Raw genomic sequence first — 22,560 nt, 5'->3', positions numbered from 1 at the left:
AGCTGTAAAGGAATGTGAATCACTACCCACCTTCAAAAACACTCTCAAAGAACACCTACGGGAGACTGCAATTCAAAACTGGCCCCTACAAATGTCCTAACCCAGTTGTACAATAAATACCAAGCATGGCTTTGTCAGTATTCCAATGTACCCCCCTCCCCCCCACCTCCAATGTACAGCCCCACCCAACCCCACCCCACCTACCCAACCTCCTCCAATGTACAGTTTCTATGTCAAATGTAGGTCAGTATTCCAATGTACAGTGCCCCCCCCCCCCCGCCAATGTACAGCCCCACCCCACCTACCCAACCTCCCCCAATGCACAGTTTCTATGTCAAATGTATATACACTCTTTTTATGGATTTTTTTAGTATCACAAACAGTACTGTATTTGAAAATGTGGTATGTCATAAATGTATAGATGTAGCAGTACTGTCTATCTGTATGTCGTGTGTGTCATATGATGAATTGAAAATGGAGGACCCTGATGGAAACAAGACGAAAGTCTTTCTCAGGTCTGCATCCTCTTAACAATTGTATGTATTGAGCTGTACTGTACTGTACCCATTCTGCAATCTGTTAATAAACTTTTCAATCAATCAATCAATCATTCGTTGGTTGACTTTTTTTTTATTACATTGGATGCAAGAGTATTATGACTTAATTGGACCCAGATGTTTAAAGCTTATATAGAAAAGCTTTATATTTATCTTATTATAAATATTTCCCCCAGTAAATAAAGGTATTTGTATGCAACTTACTGGAACAGCAGGGGTCGCTAATCAGCTATGCCTATGGACTACGCGCATGCTCAAACAAACAAACACAGGACAAAGATGGACGAGAGAAGTGTCTGTGCTCCGCAACTCGCGGAGTCAGATGCTGAAAATAAAACTATTAGTACCCCTAACGCGGCCTCTGTTACAGATGCTGATAAAGTAATAAACACTAATGTAAATGTTTCCCAGATTGAAGGTGAGTTTGTTTAGAACGTGAAAATTCAGCTGTCTGGCGTCCACCTGGTAATGCTAACGCGTTAGCTTTTTTAACTAGCTGGCTAGCAATCTCTCCGAGCGAGTTAGCGAGCTAGCTAAATATACTAACGTTAGCACGCTAGATTATTTGTTGGGAATTATCGGCTCGTCAGAATGTTGTATCTCCCACTAAACCCCATTCTTTGAAAACTTGGCGAGATAAACCATGCCACATTTTGAACAGTCGTGTTTTCATGACCGGATGTAGCTAGCTTGGTTGCTAATTAGCTTGTCCAATGTCGCAGCCAGATTGTTTGCTAACCAGTCCCCCTCCTTGTCTAACGTCACCTAAGATGCCTGCCTGGTCGTCTTAATTTAAAACACTTAGACCTGATACACATCACAGCAACGTGTGGCTCATGTTAATTAACTAATACATTAAGGCAGGTAACTAGCTATTTGCCATTGACGTTATGTTTGACATCTGAAAACGAGTCATCAAAGACCAGGGCGAGGTGTCACTGAGGGTGCATTTGACCACAGCCACCTGACAGTATCATTTGAAAAGCATTTTGATAGTATATCAGCACCCCGGCTTAGTTTGATAACTAATAACCCCAACGAATGATATAACCTTAGCTACACAAATACTAAATAGACAAAACGGCCATTTCTGCCACTGGTGGCCATAATCGTGGCATAGGCCTATGTCCAGTTGCTAATTTATTCACACCAATATACCGGTAGGCTTAGGCTATAGCTACAAGTGGGCTACAAAAAATAATATTTGGCCCATAGAAATACACATTATATTGGGACTGTAAATGTACAATAGAGTTATTAGAAGGAAGATATGTACTTACTGTGTTTATTGAGCTGTACTGTATTGTACCCATTCTGCAATCTGTTAATACAATTTTCAATCAATCAATACTTTAGGAAGGAAGCAGCTTCCGTTTGAATATCTAAATGGCGTAATCTAATAATCTTCCTGAGTTGTCTTTGGTGTTTATGAACCTCAAGATAACTTACATTTCTCTTATTTTATTAACCACTACGGTGATGATTATCATTTGGTAAGTACTGTATTTGAAAACAAAGCATTGTATTGTCTGACAACTGATGATATTTTGGTGCAAAGGAGTATTCAAACACTCCCATTTTCCATGTGTGCATTACCCTGATATATATTTTAAAGTTGTAAATACAGAAGGACACCTGGTATGTTATTTTCTTTGACTCCTGTATTTTGGTCAATAAAGCCTGCTAACAGTACTTGAGCCATCAGAAAATTAGGTGCCAATATGCTAGTTGGCTTAATACACTTAGACATTGTAGCTAAAAATGTAATATTTTATTAATGCAGCGTTAATTTTTCCTATAACCTATCAAGTCATGTAAAAGTGAATTATAGGATAGAATATAGGATCTAATGGTTAAATCATCCATATGGCCTTCCTGTGGTCTAGGATGGTCCAATTGATGTGTGAAGATGAATAGCCCAACTCTTCCTAAAGCCAGACAACTATGATGCCGAACCGAACCCCTGCAATGTCTTCCAAGATGGAGAATCTGAACTACTCTTTAGACAATCAACGGCAGTCATTTTTTGGACCCTCAAAATTGTGTTTGTGGAGCCAAATGAGTGATGATGTGTAGTGTTGACAGTGCTGAACCAGGCAATGTACCCCAGAAAGCCCCCCTTGGTGCATTCACAGCCCCCTCTGCTACTTCTACCTGTTCATCGTCTGGAGCTGCTCTAAATTTTACATCTTAATGACATCATTACTTCAAGTCTTGGTTTTCTGGTTACTGGCATTTTGGGAGAGCTTTTCATTGTCACAAATATTGATGGGACTGTCCCAGACTAGGAATAATGTTAATAATATGAACCAACATGTGTAAAATGGTAAAATCTTAGTTTTTAGTCATTAAGTGAAGTGGCTGATATAAAAATCTTTACAAGTAGAACAATGCAGTGAGATGTGCTTATCATTTTCAGGAAATAACCCATTCAACATGGAAAAAAACATACAAATCGAGTAACAAAGTCTTGTTCGACTGAGACCAAATCCACTGATTAATGGACTAAGGGGTTCAGCCCTGAAAACCGGCCATTATTTTCAAGACACACTCAGACATGTGAAGACTTAACTCCCTTGATGGGGGGGGGGGGGGGTTATTATTATGGTGCCAAAATAAATGCAAACAAACACAAATCCAAATGTTCTTCTGAATATATGAGCTAAACTAGCAGAGAGGAACGCAACAAATTGCATACAAAAACTACTGCTGTACAGCGCTGGAGGATATTGGTGTTATGTGACGATTATTAGTGGCATGATAGTTAAACGCATCAAAACTGCTGTTTAAAGAACAGTAGAAAAAAGAGACTCATGCAGACTCCTTTATTTGACTAATGTTTCAATTGTCTGTGGATCGTCGGACCAGATGAAGATCCACAGAGGATCGGAACGTTGCCAAAATAAAGGTTTACATGTGAAGTTCCTTTTCATTTGAGGATTATTACCCAAAACGGTCATTTCAAATGAATTTACTGAAGTTGACTTACTCATTTGACTTACTCATAAAAGTGAACCTTTCATTTGATAAACATCAGAGACCAGAGACGCATTCTTAGAATTCTTAGAAGAGTTAACTATGACGTTTGAATTTTAGTCTTGTTATTTTTCCACCAATGTACGTACACTTGTTTATAAAAGTGTTAACATTCATGAAGTGTATTAATATACAGTACGATCCACTTTGTTGTCACGTGTCACACTAAGTAGAACCTCACCTGACGGGTTTGTTCCACAGGAGGGCCCGACGGGGAGCAGCTGCTGAAGGGGCTCCTCACTAATGACTACTGCCATGTGTGTGAAGCCAAGCTGCAGTTTGAGTCCCAGAGGATCTCCCACTACGTGGTGAGCGTCGCTTAGTTATCTGTTTGATTATGTCATACGAAGGAGCATATTTAAAGATGCTGTAGTAGGGAGTTTCTCAGAATTGAGGTAAATGGCTGACGATCAGCTGATGCATTGCTACATTTAAAGGAACACGTCAACATTTTGGGAAATTAGCTTACCGTCTTCAGAGAGAGACAAGAAGATAGATACCAGTTTCCTCTGTGCGTTCAGTAGAAAGCTATATGGCTGCACGTTAGCCTAGCTTAGCACAATGAATGGAAGCGGACATGTACAGGTTAGCCTTCGGGAGAGGTGTTAGTTGGACAATGCGTAGGCTACCCGTACATGTCCGCTTCCATTCATTGTGCTAAGCTAGGCTAACTTGCAACCATATAGCTTTCTACTGAACGCACAGAGAGGAAACTGGTATCTACTTGTCTCTCTCTGGAGAAGACTGTAAGCTAATTTCCCAAAATGTTGGTGTGTACCAGATGTTTCACCCATACTCTGGCCTATAGTACCAGATGTTTCATCCATACTCTGGCCTATAGTACCAGGTGTTTCATCCATACTCTGGCCTATAGTACCAGGTGTTTCATCCATACTCTGGCCTATAGTACCAGATGTTTCACCCATACTCTGGCCTATAGTACCAGATGTTTCATCCATACTCTGGCCTATAGTACCAGATGTTTCATCCATACTCTGGCCTATAGTACCAGATGTTTCATCCATACTCTGGCCTATAGTACCAGATGTTTCATCCATACTCTGGCCTATAGTACCAGGTGTTTCATCCATACTCTGGCCTATAGTACCAGGTGTTTCATCCATACTCTGGCATAGTACCAGGTGTTTCATCCATACTCTGGCCTATAGTACCAGATGTTTCATCCATACTCTGGCCTATGGTACCAGATGTTTCATCCATACTCTGGCCTATAGTACCAGATGTTTCATCCATACTCTGGCCTATAGTACCAGATGTTTCATCCATACTCTGGCCTATAGTACCAGATGTTTCATCCATACTCTGGCCTATGGTACCAGATGTTTCACCCATACTCTGGCCTATAGTACCAGATGTTTCATCCATACTCTGGCCTATGGTACCAGATGTTTCATCCATACTCTGGCCTATGGTACCAGATGTTTCATCCATACTCTGGCCTATAGTACCAGATGTTTCATCCATACTCTGGCCTATAGTACCAGATGTTTCATCCATACTCTGGCCTATAGTACCAGATGTTTCATCCATACTCTGGCCTATAGTACCAGATGTTTCATCCATACTCTGGCCTATAGTACCAGGTGTTTCATCCATACTCTGGCCTATAGTACCAGGTGTTTCATCCATACTCTGGCCTATAGTACCAGGTGTTTCATCCATACTCTGGCCTATAGTACCAGGTGTTTCATCCATACTCTGGCCTATAGTACCAGGTGTTTCATCCATACTCTGGCATAGTACCAGGTGTTTCATCCATACTCTGGCCTATAGTACCAGGTGTTTCATCCATACTCTGGCCTATAGTACCAGGTGTTTCATCCATACTCTGGCCTATAGTACCAGGTGTTTCATCCATACTCTGGCATAGTACCAGGTGTTTCATCCATACTCTGGCCTATAGTACCAGGTGTTTCATCCATACTCTGGCCTATAGTACCAGGTGTTTCATCCATACTCTGGCATAGTACCAGGTGTTTCATCCATACTCTGGCCTATAGTACCAGGTGTTTCATCCATACTCTGGCCTATAGTACCAGATGTTTCATCCATACTCTGGCATAGTACCAGGTGTTTCATCCATACGCTGGCCTATAGTACCAGGTGTTTCATCCATACTCTGGCCTATAGTACCAGGTGTTTCATCCATACTCTGGCCTATAGTACCAGATGTTTCGTCCATACTCTGGCCTATAGTACCAGATGTTTCATCCATACTCTGGCCTATAGTACCAGATGTTTCATCCATACTCTGGCCCAGGGGTCAGCAACCTTTTTGACATGGAGTGCCTGAAATATAGTTGTAACTAGTGTGCCTCAACAATATTCCATGCATCGTAATTTTTTTTTCTCATCAGGTATTTTTAATGATTTTTACATTATTACATCATTGTTATTATTAACAATATTATTATGATGGTTGTATCAACCCTAAATCTGAGTTGGGGGGGGGGGGGGGATGCAATGCAGACAAACGGCTGCATACAGTGCAACCATTTATAAAAATGGTTGATTAATCCCACTGGTCACAATGGTGACCGTAATAATGTTTTTGTTATAAGGCTCTGCAAATGTTACTGAATGATGTAGCAATGTATTTCCAGCTAAATTGAAATAATAAACAAATAAAGGGTCTCAATTAAATATGTGGTAGTAAAAAGAACCTGTGGGAGGATTTCAACAAGATAAATGCGACAACAGTGCAAAATATCTCACTATAATATTTCAGACAAAAAAAAAAAAAAAAAACTTTTTTTTCTTTCTAATTTTTACTGCTGCCCCCTGTGCCTATGCAAATGCCCCCGCGTGCCTATGCAGGCACGCGTGCCTAGGGTTGCCTACCCCTGCTCTGGCCTATAGTACCAGATGTTTCGTCCATACTCTGGCCTATAGCAGGGGTCCCCAAAGTTTTCAGGCTGCGACCCCCGAAATAACAGTATCAGAGAGCCGCGACCCCCACTATTATAGGAGGTATAAAAAAAGAAATAATAATTTATTTTTTTAATTATTAATAAAAAATTTAAAAAAATTAATGAAAATGTACGGTTGAAACATGCAAACGTTCAAACGCACACACACTAATAAGCATTGGAGGCTTTTAACCAGGGCCGGACTGGGGAAATCATTCAGGCCAGGAAATATAGTGCGAAATATAGCCCCAGTCAGGCCACTTTTTAAGCAGGGGGTCCTCCACCAGGAAATGTTGTTACAAAGACTTCATTTCCTGCATTCTGGTGCAGGAATTGTTTTATTTGTACCCTTTAAATGCCAGTGTTTGTGATGACATGACTGCATAAAAAAAAATATATATATATATATTTTTTTGGATTTTTTTTTAATCATCTGGCGACCCCCACTTTGGGAACCCCTGGCCTATAGTACCAATGTTTCCCAAGGACCAGCATAAATCACGCATGCATACATATTGTCTAATTGTTCTGAAACATTTTAATAGTCTATTTTCTTACTTAGAAATTCCATCTAGTATTGACTTGTAAACACAGTATGAAATATACACAGTACATAATATTTGGGGACCCAGTTTTTGCTCTGAGTTGTCGAGTTTCATCCTAGTGGTCATACAATATGGAATGCATCTTTAGTAATATCATGGTTTAGTAATATGTTTAGTAATATCATGTTTAGTGATATCATCTTTAGTTATATCATCTTTATTAATACCATCTTTATTAATACCATCTTTAGTAATACCATCTTTAGTAATATCATCTTTAGTAATATCATCTTTAGTAATATCTTTAGTAATACCATCTTTAGTAATACCATCTTTAGTAATATCAACTTTAGTAATATCATCTTTAGTAATACCATCTTTAGTAATATCATCTTTAGTAATATCATCTTTAGTAATATCAACTTTAGTAATATCAACTTTAGTAATACCATCTTTAGTAATATCATCTTTAGTAATATCATCTTTAGTAATATCTTTAGTAATACCATCTTTAGTAATATCAACTTTAGTAATATCATCTTTAGTAATATCATCTTTAGTAATGTCAACTTTAGTAATACCATCTTTAGTAATATCATCTTTAGTAATATCATCTTTAGTAATATCAACTTTAGTAATACCATCTTTAGTAATATCATCTTTAGTAATATCATCTTTAGTAATATCATCTTTAGTAATATCAACTTTAGTAATACCATCTTTAGTAATATCAGCTCTCTCTGTGACTGCAGGGGAAGAAGCACGCCCATAAACTCAGGCTGTACCTGCAGGCAAAGGGAGATGAGAAGAAGAACAGTGGAGGTTTCCAGGTTGGTATCCTGCCCTGCTGTGTTTATATTTCTGCAATATTTATTTTTATTTTTATTACAGAAATCAGAATCAAAAAAGTCTTTATTGCCAAGTAAGCTTGCACATACAAGGGATTTGTCTTGGTCATTTGGTGCATCAACAATTCAACATTAACTCATTCAACGCCAGACCCGATGATAGTCGGGTTTTAATCGTTATTTCTTTTATTAGCGATATCCATTCATTTTCATCCATCCAGCCTGATGTTATCATTGGGAATGGGTCTGAGCTCGCCAAAGGGCAAATACCGCCGCCTACGCCGTTGGGTGCAGGAGGGGACTGGTGGAGCCTCGCGCTACGAGGGCCATTTCATGTATGCATGGGGAAGGATAATAATGATGATCTAGCGTTGATTTCAGGAAGATTCGATAATCGGGCGAAAAATTACAACGTGGGGGCGCCAAAGTGGCGAACCATGTAACGCGCTGCGTCGCGGCACGGCCGACCCAGGTTCGATTCCCGGACCCGGCGTAATTTGCCGAATGTCTTCCCCCCGCTCTGTCTCCCGTTCTTCCTTCTTAAAAAGCGATAAACGCTAAAAAATAAATCTTAAAAAATAAAATAAAATGACAACGTGTTTAGTGTATTCCACTAAATGGCTATTATCGCGTCTTTTCCTGGAATTACTCTGAAGCACCCAAACTATTCATATTCAAAACGGTATAAAACGGAAATGTACCGATGAAAAAACAATCTGTTTCGTGGATGTTGACTGGAAGCAACTCACTGACAATCGACGGGTGTATTAGACCCATAGCAATAATATAAGATATATTTTAAGCACTCGCAAGTGAACAAAGCGGCCCATTGACTTACAGCGCTGGCATAATAGCGCTCTCTAGCGCATTAACACTGTCCCGGCCAACCACATATACGTTATTGGGCTCCATGCTTAACACATTCAGAGCCACGCCCCTTTGACCATAATAGGGCTACCGTGCCAATAAGGGAGTCAATGGGAGGTCGGGGAAATTTGAGAAGGCTTAAACTATATCTTAAATTGGCGGCTACGTGGCGCAGTGGGCAAGGCACTCACCACGAATACTGGAGACGCTGGGTTCGCCTGTTCGAGCCCAGCGCTCCACATTGCTTTCAGTTTAGCTGGTCGTCCGTACTAATACACATTGGCAGTATTAGGGGGTGGGAAACTGATGGGTGGGGATCGGGCGTTGTGGACAGCGACTCCTACAGGTCGGTTGGTGCGCCTGCGCAGTAGAATCAGGAAGCGATGGGGGCGGCGCCCCTCCAAAGCGCAGACCCCTGACGCTGAAAGATCGCGCCGCGCAGGTGAAAAGATGCGACTGCTGTTACCTCGAGTATCGGAGGGGACTTGTGCTATGTATGACTTAGTCCACATTGCAGCCGGCTTGTGGGAGGCAAGAAACAGCGTTCGAGACAGGGGAGGGTTGAATTGTATGATACGAAATTGGGATGGGAGAAAAAATTGAAAATGGGAGAAAAAGTGGATAAAAAAAAGAAACGATATCTTAAATTATGGCTATGGGTCTAAAACACCCCTCGCTTATCAATGACTTGCTTGCAGTCAACATGTACGAAACGGATTGTTTTTTCATTGGTACATTTCCGTTTTATACCGCTTTGAATACGAGTATAGTTTTGGAGAGTTCTAGTAATTCCAGATAAATTCCGCGATAATAGCTCTTTAGTGGAATACACAATTGTAATTTTTCGGCTGATTTATGAATAGTTTTCAAATAAACGCTAGATTATCGATAGTATATGTGTGTACTTATTACTTGTAATTTTTCTGTTAGCCTGAAGCTATGGCTTCAACCGATCGCCTGGAATACTTATTGCGATGCCGAATTCAGTATGCAGTAAAGGAATATAGCATCAGCCAATGGACATATCGATCTACCAGATGGCGATCAATAACTGGGAAATTCTTTTTGGAATCCAACCGGCCACATGTAAGAGCGATTTGACGTAAAAATGTTAGCCTGATCGGGCCTTGTAGCCATAGCCAACCCCCCGATCAGCGCATGTTGTAATAACGAATGCCGTTATTGGTAATCAATAATCAGAAACGACTTCCCCCGCCCCCCCCTTTCATGCATTCATGGTGGACCATGATACCGATCATATGCATTTTTCTTTTTCTTTTTTTTTAAACTTTGACCAGTCAGCTGGTTCTTTTCGCGTTTATCGCTTTTTCTGGTCAAGTGTGACCGACAGAAACAGGTTGAATGGGGGTATAGATGGGGGGAAAGACACTCTGAGAAAGTACGGCTTGTCCGGGAGTCGAACTCGCTACCCCAGATCCGTGACGCGCACGGTTGTCCCCGACGCCGAAATAGCGTTCGAGGTACGCGGTGAGCTACTGGAGCTCCCCATGCATTTTGATTTTTAACTGTAGCTTGTGTAGGGCCGAAACGCCACGATTTAACGTTATTAGCTTAGCGCCCTATAACTAGCTTTGCAGGAATTACCCTAGACCAATGCGGTATATAGTTCATATTCACAACGCTATAAAATGGGAACGTATTGATGAAAAAATTATTTCTTTATGGCATATTGAAGGGAAGGTTTATACTGTCAATTGACTGACAATGGACACATAGCAATAATATAAAATATAGATTTAGCTCTACAAACAACCTCACGCACAGTGAAACGTTCTTATGAGAAGCTGGCCTCATAGAGTGAGATTAGACGGATCCCAATGGCCGGGAATGTATTAAGCGATGGCGCAGAATGAGTTAACAGACAATTACAATAAATAATAAATAGAATGGAATACATAAATAAATATATATAATTAATGCACTGAGCGTTTCATTGAATCATATTTTAGTAATTTTTCATTGATTCAGTTTAGTCAATTACCCAGACTAAAATGCCTTATTTTAATCAGTAATACAAATTATATTTCAATCACATTGTAATAAAATTTGAATAAAGACACATGACTACAATTAATACTATCACAGAACTTTACACAAGTTTATTTAGCCAGCCTACTTCACGTTCACTCACTCTCAAACACACACACACACACTCACTCACTCACTCACTCACTCACTCACTCACTCACTCACTCACTCACTCACTCACTCACTCACTCACTCACTCACTCACTCACTCACTCACTCACTCACTCACTCACTCACACACTCTCTCTCTCTCTCTCTCTCTCTCTCTCTCTCTCTGTTCTTCTGTGCTCCTGTGTGAATATTGTAGCTCTCTGCAACCGCGTGTCAGGGATTGATGTGATCTAAAAGTCTCTTTGAAAGTTGCTAACATTTTGAGAGGAGAAATGTGTGATTAGACGTTAAACCCAGTGCTGTTCTTTTGTTTTGCCCAGAGGGCTGTGGACAAGGATCGTTTCTGTGACCTGTGCAACATGGTGTTCAGCTCGTCGGTTGTGGCCCGCTCACACTATGATGGCAAGGTCCACGCCAAGTACCTGCGCAAGCAAGGCCTCTACCCGACTCACCAGCCAACAGGCGAGTACAGATTTGTGTGTGATGTTCAGTGCGGGGTGGGATTCCCACTGTGGCAAGAGCTGGTTTCACTGCCATGCGCACGACTAGCGAAGGCTAGAGGCAAAGGCCTGGAAAGTGTAGTTTGGGAATTAAAAAGTGTGGAAAATATTGCAGAGAGAGATTCAGTCTCTTTTTTTTTAACATGTTTTTTATTTTCTCTTTTTTTACAAGACAAACAATACAGTAACAGTAATAATCAACAATAACTCAGGACAATAACAGAAATAATAATAATAGAGAGATTCAGTCTCATGGTTGTCAAATTAATAAAACTGGTGGACAAACAATAAAATCAGTAATCAGATGTTCTGCAAAAAGATTATTCCAATTCCTGATCGCCATTCCAAATAGCGATCGCGTTTATTGATCCAACGTTATGTCGAAACACATAATCCACGCTGCTCTGAGGGTCCCCAATGAATGCAGTAGTCTCGGGTTACATGCCTGAGAAGTAAAATGTGGAATCCGGAGTTTTCTTTTCACATGCATTTTCATTGAGTCCATTCCAATGGGTGCAATACCATCCGGGAGACGATAGGGGCCGGTATTTGCCGTTTTCGAGCTCATAGACAGTCCCAATGATAACGTGAGGCTGGATTGATGAAAAATGAATGGATATCGCTAATAAAAGCAATACCGATTAAATAACGAGATTTCTTGTCATTGGCACTCAATGTGTTAATATGAAAAATAATAATAATACATTTATTTTATATAGCGCCTTACATCAGGTATCTCAAAGCACTTTACAGTCATTGAATTATAGTACATTGACAAACACAGTACATGGACAGACACAGTACATAGACTTTAACGTGTAGACACTAACAAAAACAAACTAACTCCGATGAGAAGCGGCAGCCAAACGCGCACAACGCTCTCTCAGTCGGAAGTGACGTGACGTGACGATGAACAAAGACACTATGGTACTAAGTCATACTCGCAAGCAGCATGACTAGTAAGAGTCAATCTACAGCAGAGCAGCAGAGTAGGGCAGGGCAGATGGAAGCAGGCCTCAAGCTGCAACAGCACAGCAGAGTAGGGCAGGGCAGATGGAAGCAGGCCTCAAGCTACAACAGCACAGCAGAGTAGGGCAGGGCAGATGGAAGCAGACCTCAGCTACAGCAGCACAGTAGAGCAGGTGGAAGCAGACCTCAGCTACAGTAGAGCAGGTGGAAGCAGACCTCAGCTACAGCAGCACAGTAGAGCAGGGCAGGTGGAAGCAGACCTCAGCTACAGCAGCACAGTAGAGCAGGTGGAAGCAGACCTCAGCTACAGCAGCACAGTAGAGCAGGTGGAAGCAGACCTCAGCTACAGCAGCACAGTAGAGCAGGGCAGGTGGAAGCAGACCTCAGCTACAGCAAAAAAAACTACGTGATTTAATGTTCTATGTCTTATCTTGACTTTGTCTATTTTGCTGCTGTCTATTCTATGCTCATTCTATGTTTATTTTAATGTGCACAAGCCCTGTAATGTGCACAAGCCCTGGTATTAACACATAACAATTAATCATCTCTTTACTTCCACAGTGTCTATTAAGGGCCCTGAGCTGCCTACTGTACCAGAGCTGACCCACGCTTCAGCTGCTGCTGAGCTGAAGTCAGCCAGGGAGGCAGACACTGATCCCCAGGACCCTACAGCAGGGGTGTCCAAACTGGTCACACAGAGGGCCAGATTGGGCAACCTGAAGATACCGGGGGTGCCGGCTGTTCTGAGTGACCCCAAAAAAGGTTCCGTTGATCAGTCGTTCAAAGGTTGAGAATATGAAGGGGGAAAAACTCACATCTACAAATATACTGCATTAAAATTATTTCTGGTGTCCTTATTAGATTAGGTTAGATAAATTTATTGTCATTATACAGCACAAGTACAACGAAAAAAAGTTATTCTAACCCCTCTGGCCATACACATTTATGCAAGTTTTAAGTTCAAGTTTTGTTTTATTTGTCACATATAAGGTACATGTACATTATAATGAAATGCTTGGTTCTGTATGACCTTCCTGAGATTGTGCTTCATACAGTAAAAGAATAAAAGACCAAACACTATACAAAATATACAATATACAAAACTAAAATGTACAAAATGCTAAATGAGGTGGAAGAGGTAGTGCAAATATTTCTAGGAATAAATAGATAAAATATGGTGTAATGTTTAAAAATGTGTTTAAAGTGAATGTTAGAGGTGAATGTTTAAAGTGAGTGTGTGCATGTGGATGTTGTGTGCAATGAATGTAGAATTAATGGGTTAGTGTTACGGAGTCCAAATATACGTTTTCTTTCTTTCCCCACAGAGTTTGATTTATATGGAAAATTAAATGAGAATGACCTGCGGCCTTCAGCCACCATCACCACCCCAGAGGTGGACCTGAAGGACCCAGAAAAGTGCTGCCCCCTGTGCGTGGCCTGCTTCAACAACCCCCAGATGGCCATGCAGCACTACAACGGGCGCAAACACCAGAGGAACCAAGCCAGGCAGCAGCTGCTCAGAGAACTGGGGGAGGATGGCCTGGAAGGTACCGTGACCCAGGGTCATGTAGTCAAGTAGATTCATGTGTTTTCATTCATTCAGGTTAACCCTTTCACTACCACATTACAGAAGGTTAACGCTTTCACTACCACACTACAGAAGGTTAACCCCTTTCACTACCAGACTAAAGAAGGTTGACCCTTTCACTACCACACTACAGAAGGTTAACCTTTCAATACCAGATAAAGAAGGTTGACCCTTTCACTACCACACTACAGAAGGTTAACCTTTCAATACCACACTACAAAGGGTTAATGCTTTCACTACTGCACTACAAAGGGTTAAACCTTTCACTACACTACAGAAGCTTAACCTTTCACTACCACACTACAGACAGTTAACCTTTCACTACCACACTAAAGAAGGTTGACCCTTTCACTACCACACTACAGAAGGTTAACCTTTCACTACCACACTACAGACAGTTAACCTTTCACTACCACACTACAGAAGGTTAACCTTTCACTACCAGACTAAAGAAGGTTGACCCTTTCACTACCACACTACAGAAGGTTAACCTTTCACTACCACACTACAGAAGGTTAACCTTTCACTACCACACTACAAAGGGGTAACACTTTCACTACCACACTACAGAAGGTTAACGTTTCACTACCGCACTACAAAGGGTTAACACTTTCACTACCACACTACAGAAGGTTAACGTTTCACTAGTGTCACAATAGTGTGGTAGTGAAAGAAAAACGATGTAGTCAAATAATAGCAATCATAGTCACAATTTATACAGCCAGTTCTCAGTGTTTATCCATTTGTTAGCTAATTCTATTTTTGTTGAGCTCCGTCAATATGGTTTTGGTTCTTCTCATTTAGCTTCCTATGTTGGTGATAATCAGTAAGGGTAATACCATATACTGTGATATATATGATATGCCTACAATTTAAATGTAAGTTGGATATAGTAGTTGAAACAGAAGCTGTGGATGTGAAGTGTTGCTGTGTCATTCACCCTGCCCCTCTGTACATCTCTCCCTCCCTACCTACCTCCCTCCCCCCTCCCTACCTCCCTCCCTACCTATCTACCTCCCTATCTACCTCCCTCCCTCTTACGTCTCCTCTCCCCTGCAGCCAACTACCTGACGTGTCCCGTTTGCAGTATGAAATTCAACTCAGTGGAGATGTATCAGGCCCACATGCAGGGAAATAAGCACCAGATGCAGTAAGTTCTTGATTCACTATGATTCATTTGCGATTCAAACTGATTAATAAAAAATAGATTTCCCAAATAAATTGCAAACTGAACGATTCCTATTCGTCCTCCCAACAGAGAGCAGAAGGTGGTCAAGCTGTGCAAGTCCCAACAGAAAGTCTACAACTCATTCACTGACGAGCTGTCGGACTACATCCAGGTCCAGAAGGCCAGAGGACTCGACCCAAAGACCAGCCTGGAGGAGGGCGAGGAGGAAGTGGAGAACAAAGAAGACTGCATGGAGCCCACCAGGCCCAGCCTCCCGCCCACCAGGCCCAGCCTCCCGCCCACCAGGCCCAGCCTCCCGCCCACCAGGCCCAGCCTCCCGCCCACCAGGCCCAGCCTCCCGCCCACCAGGCCCAGCCTCCCGCCCACCAGGCCCAGCCTCCCGCCAACCTCCTCCCTGCCTTTCCCTCCACATCCTGGCTCCTATGGCCATCCGGCAGGGTGGTGTCCCCCTCCCTATCAGGGGCCTCCCGGTCCGTACGGCTTCAGGGGACGGTCCCACGGCTGGGGCCCCCCTCCCCAGCCCCTCCTCGCCGGCATGGGCTCCTCGCAGACCACCGGTCGGCCCCGGGCGAGGCGGAGGCGAAGGGAGCGCTCCAGCTCCTCCTCTTCCTACACCAGCTCCTCCTCCTCTTCCTCCTCTTCCTCCTCCTCCTACAGCGGCAGCACGAGCGACAGTGGTGAGAGGAGGAGGAAGAGGAGAAGCCAGAGGAGCCGGAGGGAGAAAGGCAGGAGGATGGCGGGAGAGAGGAACTCGGACGAGGAAGAGAGGCGGAGGAGGAGGCAAACGAAGAGGGCGAGGGATGGGGGCGCCGAGGAGACGAGAGGAAGGGAGGAGCTCACCGAGTCAGACGAGGAGGGGAGGAGAGCGAGGAAGAGGAGGAAACGCGACAAGAGCGGGAGGCGGGAAGATAGGAGGACCTGGGAAGAGGAGGTGGAGGAGGACAGAGGGAGGAAGGAGGTGAAGACAGAAGGCTTGGCGGAGGACAGAGAGAGGACTGAGGTGCACAGGCAGGCAGAGATCACCGCAGGGCAGGAGGAGAGTGAGCAGGCTGAGACGTCCAAACCCAGACACAGGAAGGAGAAGAAGAAGACGAAAGAGAAACTGGACACCAGGACGGAAGAGGAGAGACTGTGGGACGAATCCATCCTGGGCTTGTGACCTCAGTGGAACCCCCCCTCTATCGACTCCCCGATGTTTATGTCCAAGACATGTGATGATTTGTCATCCCCCCCCCCCCCCCCCCAAAATAAGCATGGCGTTGCAGTTATCCTATGTAACAATGATATCAAGCTTGCTTGTGACGAGTAACAGTGACAGCTCTGAACTAACTATACTGATGTGATGATTCAAAGCAGAGTTTCTTGTAGGCTTGCTAGCTGGCTTGCCATGTTCAGTCTAATATTTTCTTTTCTTATGAATGTATCTTTATTTTCAATTGTGTGTGTTGGTGGGGTTGGATGAGAGGCAGGGTCAATCAAAATATCAACATTTTGGTTTTCTATTGCAAAACTGCTGTATGTTTTTACTTTGACTCTTCATATTGCAATCTCCCCCCCCCCCCGAAAGAAACAACATATTTTACATTATCTACCTAATTTATGTGCACTCGTTTCATTTCAACTCAGTGTCTACTGTGCTTTGCTGTCGTTTATGGTCCGTTAGCTTCTCTTCAATCATCTGCTCTGTGTCTCATCGAGGGCGGGGCTTAGCCCCTCCACACACACATGGAGCGGAGCAGAGGAGAGACGGACACACAATCAAATATGAGGGAAGGAGAGAAGTTACATATTCAATAACAGGTTGAGTAGCATTTAACTCTTACGAGCGAACTCTTAGTAGAGCAGGTATATCTTACATCTCTTATAAGGTGACAGTAGTGAATACAGTACAGTAGTATTGGTGTCGGTAGTAATTACAGTAGTACAGTAGTATTGCTGACAGGGTTTAGTCAGAGTAGTGATTACAATATAGTGGTATTGAATGCTGGGGTAACATTACAGTAATAGTGGCTATAGTGAGGGTACAGTAATGGTCGCAGTATTTGGCCATTTTAAGTCAAGAAACTAACATTCAGAGTAAATGCAACATTCATCAAGCCACGACTGCAGTAAAAACAAGTCCTACCTGCACTGATGCCCTAACTTCTCTTGAGTGGTAATCGCACAAAAACCAATGGAATTATAAATGAACAAACTAAAAAAATGCAACATAGAAGCGTTTCCTCCAGAAAATAGTACCCAGCTTGTTATTGAATATATGTATTTAAGTTGAAATTTTCAGTTGATGAGATAAGACAATTGAGATATTTGCAATGGAGCACTTTATATCTGTTGGCCCTAGTATTTATTTAATAAACGTAGTTATTTGCTTGAGCAGGCCCTGCCACGCCCCATCCACCTCCCCAAAGCAGTCAACCCAGGGAAACACTGTATTGTGTTTGGATGTAAACACACAGCTGTTGATACTTGGAGAAATATCGAATCATGTTCCCTGATGACATTTTCTAACTTGAGACGCGTACTGCTGAATGTATTATGTAGTCTTCCAATTCTCTTAATTAAAGCCATTTTGGAAGTACCCTGCTTGTGATTCGATAGATCACAGTCCTTGTTTTTGCGTCCTGCGGTTGGCGCTGTTCAACTTCATACGTGACCAAAGAAAAGCCGTTTGATGGTTGATTTTCACACAATACAGTACAGCTCAATACTAACAACTGCTAAGAGGATGAAGACTTTCGTCTGGTTTACATAAGGGTCCTCCATTTTCAATTCATCAAGACATTTATGACATACAAATATATACGGTACTGTGTAAGAAAATGGGATCATAAAAAAATATAGGGGAAGAAACTACGTTGGGGGGATTCTTTACATTTACCGGAACCAGTTTCTAATGCAGCCACCCGTAGGTGCTCTTTGAGAGCGGTTTTGAAGGAGGGTAGGGATTCACATTATTTTACGGCTGTGGGTAGGGCGTTCCACATTATTGTGGCATAATTGCGAAACGTGTTTAGTCCCTTGTTTGACCCGAATCTGGGTTGAATGTGATTTGTGGAACTCCCTCTGGTGTTGTGGTCGTGGACTTCACTGACCTTTAGGAAGTATTTCGACAGGTACATGGGTATCTTAGTGGTGTAGTGTATCTTGTAGACCAGGCCCATTGCAAGTTGCTGTACTCGTCTACTCTAAGCCATCCTAGATTGTAAAAATGGGCAGGGGTAAGGTGAGTTTTATGAGTAAGGCCAAGCAGTAGTCTGACCAGTTTGTTTTGAGGTGCTTTGGTACCATGAGGTGCAAGCATAGTCGTAGTACCCTTGAACGAGTGCTTCTGTTAGTCTTCAAGGTATTCTTATTTACCAGAGAGGAGATCCTGTACAAAAATCTTGTTCGTTTGTTGACTTTTTGATTACATTGGTTGCCATTTTGTCACAGGAAAGATTTTCCTCTAGGATGGAACCCAGGTAGGTTTGATTGATTGATTGAAAACTTTATTAACAGATTGCAGAATGGGTACAATACAGTACGGCTCAATACACACAATTGTTAAGGGGATGCAGACCAGAGAAAGACTTTTGTCTTTACATCAGGGTCCCCCATTTTCAATTCATAAAATCAAATCAAATGTATTTGTAAGGCCCGACAACACACGTTAATGTCCCCATGGGCCGGACACATCTTCTTTAAACAAGTCAAGAAGAAACATCACAATAAGTTAAGAACAAAACAAGAACACCATAAGGTCCAACAAATTTAAAATAAATGAGTGCAACACTCCCAGACATACCCCACGCGAAGGTAAGGAAAAACTCACTAAAACCTAGCAATAGGAAAAAATGCACCACAGGCAATGTGGAGGAGAGAAACCTTAGAAGGGCCGTTCAAGGGGCCTTTATCAGCTGAACTCCCAAGCCCCCCACCCAGCTGTAAAGGAATGTGAATCCCTACCCACATTCAAAACCGCTCTTAAAGAGCACCTACGGGAGGCTGCAATTCGAAACTGGCCACCGTAAATGTCCAACCCCCCCCCCTAATAGACAGTCTCCTCCCCACCACATGTATATATTCTCTCCCCGCCATATGTATATTTCTCTCCCACACACCCACCCCCTCCAAATGTACAGTCTCCTCCCCACCGTATGTATATTTCTCTCCCACCCACCCACCCCCTCCAAATGTACAGTCCCCTCTCCATCATATGTATATACTCTGTCAGGATCTATGGGTAACAGTACTCTATATTTGAATACCGTATATGTCACAAATGTATCAGTACTAAATACCTGTGTGTCCCTATGCCATAAATGTCATGTATGTTGAGTATGTCATAAATGTCAATATGAATTGAAAATGGGGGACCCTGATGTAAACAAGACAAACGTCTTTCTCTGGTCTGCATCCCCTTAACAATTGTGTGTATTGGGGGCGGAGCTGAGCGATCATGGAGTAGACGTGTTTTCACATGAGCTCCCTTCTACCGTGCTGAATATACGTTTCTCCCCATTAGTCTTTATTTTATTTTTATTTGTTTTTTATCTGTTTGCTAGGTCGTCGTGTTTAGTATACATTCATCAACTTTTTTCGACTTTCTACGATGGCGGGGGTGGAAACCAGAGCCATGAAAGAGTTAGGCACGACACCGACACCGCCGAGCATGGCCGTACCGTCTCCCGCTGTCGGGGAGTTAAGCGAAGCTGTGCTCTTGGTCATGACCAAGCTACACGCAGAATCTGAGACACGCATCGCTGAAGCACAGAAGAAAGTACACGCAGACTCTGAGGCACGCATCGCTGAAGCACAGAAGCAAGTGCTGGCGGATTTCTGTATCAGCCTCCGTCGTGAGATATCAGAAGAAATACGGCTGGCGGTAGTCCCGCTGACAGACAAGATGGAGACGATTCACGCTGCCTCATCGGCTAATGCTAACGAACTAGCCATGCTAACGACGGAGGTATCATCACAATGTGAGAAGATGGCGGGTCTTGAATCCGCCCTGCTGGCTAGGCAGGCTGAAGTCAACAAACTACAGTCGGCGATGGAGGAGATGCAGTCCCGGGATAGACGCCACAACGTCAGGATTGTTGGAGTACCGGAGACCAGCGGTGAAGGCCGTCTCTCTGAGACCATGCCCGAACTGCTGCAGAAGATACTAGGGACGGACGTCCTCCCCTCGCCTCCTATCTGTGAGTCGGCTTACAGAGCGGGCAGGTTTTCTCCCGGCGTGAACAAAGAACCGAGGCCCATCATAGTCAAGCTGAACAGACTCCAACAGAGAGAAATCATCATGCGGTCGGCTCGTACCAGAAGGGGTACTCTGAGGTTTGGCGATCACAAAGTGGCCATTTTCGAGGACTTTACACCGGAGGTTCAAGCTCAGAGAGCCGAGTACAAGGTGGTCCTGACTAAGCTATGGAGACTAGGCCTGAGGCCCACGTTATTCGCTCCCGCGAAACTATCTGTGTTGGAGAAGGTCGGTGGTCAGCGTTTGTTTTGGTCGTTGGCTAAAGCGAAGGAATATCTCGCGAAGACACCCGAGTCTGTTGCTTGATATCTATGGAGGGTGAGTGACTTGGCGGTTTGGGCCTATATACATTGATTAGGTCGACTATTCACAAACACTTGCTGTCATGCCCAGACATGCTAACTGTCCTCTGCCCATCCAACTAGCGGGGCTTCCCAATGACTTCTGTTACTTGCTAAAGCTGACCTCATGGTCGTACTTGTGTATCGCCTCTTTGGAAGCTAACGAGCTAGCTGAACAATGTACATAGTAGGCTAACGTGCTATCCGGATTCGTCACTAGCTTACGCGCTAGCCTCGGGCTAGCCAGCGGGCTTCGACTATGGTCTGCGCTGAGACATTCGTTAATGGTTACGTATTTTGGTTGCTGTTGCTGTTCAAAGGGACATTGGTTTGCACAGTTCAAGAGTGACCGTGTCCCTAACTAACTTCTGGTATGCTTTTTATTTTTATATCCAGGTTGTTTTGAGCTTTGGTGATCCAAAGTAGATACCAAGGTCGGTTGAATATGCATAATCAATATTTGATAACAGGTTGGGTCGGGTATGGCTTGCACTTAATGGCTATATGGTTATATGGCTTGCACTCTAGCCATAACCCTCTCTTCCTTTCTTTTTTCTTTCCTACTGTCGCTGTTTTTATGTCATCTATATGCGCGATTTAAATGTGATCCGGTTCTACCTTGGACTAACTACTGACAAGCCTTAATTTTGTTTTGAATTTTCCGTGAGGCACTTATGCTATAACGTTGATACATTAATATGCAGACTCCAGGGTAGATGGTTACAGGTTGATGCTGAGTAATTATATAATAATTAGTGTCGCTGTTTTAAGGGCAATTGAATGAGCAATTAACCTGTGACCCGAACCTGCCTTGGACTATCGGCTGGGATGCTTTAATTTAATTTTGTATTGAATTTTCCTATATGTTTTAATGGCATTTGAATGAGCAATTTAAATGTGATTCGATCCTACCTTGGACTAACTGCTCCGACCGATATCTTTATTGAAACAATGTATGATGACAGGTGGTGTCAGGTGTTGCCTATTACCATCCCCGGATTGATTAATGAATGATTGTGTTTAATTCTAATCTTACATAGGTTGGGTCATTTCAGCCGTTGTGCCTGATCAGAGGGACGGCTAAAGGGGTGCACTTTGACCATAACCCTTTTTTTCCCTTCCTCCCTTTTTTTTTGTCATTGTTTAATTGACACTGTTCACACAATTTTGCACAATTAACCTGTGACCCGAACCTGCCTTAGACTATCGGCTGGGATGCTTTAATTTAATTTTGTATTGAATTTTCCTATACCTTTTTGGGCTATAACAATGTGATGTTGAAGCGCAGATTCCGAAATAGAGGGCTGCAGGTTGATGCTGAGTTATTATTTAATAATGGCTATTTTTACCATTATGGTTTTCTCATGTTGGGGCCAGGGCTCAGGTGGTTTTCGACCGATATCTTTATTGAATTTTATTTTATTATTATTTGTGTTTATTGGACTAGTGGGGGTTTACTCAGGGGTTTATCTAGAGGGGGGTGGGAGTGGGAAGCGTCTTATTGATCCATGTCTCTAGTGGGAAGTGATAGGAAGATGACCATCCTCAGTGGGTGGGGCATAGGGTGGGGATTGGAGAGTGGGTATAGAGGAACTTATAGTAGGACGGGTGGGTTAGGGTTTAGAGTAGAAGGAGGGGGGGTTGTAGCTGGGGTGGTATTTTTATGTGTTCTATGTACTGTTGTCTTATATATGTGTAAGTGTTCCTCCTCTGAACTCCTGGGATTGACCGTCCGGGCCCGCCGGGATCGGCACCTCTGTACTCAGCCTGGCTGCACGGGTATGTTCTCTA

General features: G+C 43.0%; 1 protein-coding gene across 1 annotated transcript; it reads left to right on the top strand.

Moving 5' to 3' along the window:
- The first annotated feature begins 835 nt into the window (after positions 1 to 835).
- zmat1 (zinc finger matrin-type 1) lies at positions 836 to 17,713 on the top strand. Its single transcript, XM_084316044.1, has 8 exons — positions 836 to 975; positions 3,795 to 3,901; positions 7,821 to 7,898; positions 11,264 to 11,405; positions 12,974 to 13,174; positions 13,738 to 13,959; positions 15,060 to 15,150; positions 15,259 to 17,713. Exons 1-8 carry the CDS (start codon positions 837 to 839, stop codon positions 16,346 to 16,348), a joined length of 2,070 nt encoding a protein of 689 aa, XP_084172170.1. The 5' UTR covers position 836; the 3' UTR covers positions 16,349 to 17,713.
- Positions 17,714 to 22,560: the final 4,847 nt, after the last annotated feature.

Source organism: Notolepis coatsorum (assembly GCF_963971535.1).
Source record: "Notolepis coatsorum genome assembly, chromosome: 6".
In the NCBI taxonomy this organism is placed as follows: domain Eukaryota; kingdom Metazoa; phylum Chordata; class Actinopteri; order Aulopiformes; family Paralepididae; genus Notolepis; species Notolepis coatsorum.
This window is presented reverse-complemented; position numbering and strand designations above follow the sequence as displayed.

Coding starts and splice junctions, on each gene's coding strand:
- zmat1 (XM_084316044.1), top strand. CDS start 837: ATGGACGAGAGAAGTGTCTGTGCTCCGCAACTCGCGGAGTCAGATGCT. Junction 11,406..12,973: donor CCCGACTCACCAGCCAACAG/GCGAGTACAGAT, acceptor TTACTTCCACAG/TGTCTATTAAGGGCCCTGAG. Junction 15,151..15,258: donor GGAAATAAGCACCAGATGCA/GTAAGTTCTTGA, acceptor TCCTCCCAACAG/AGAGCAGAAGGTGGTCAAGC.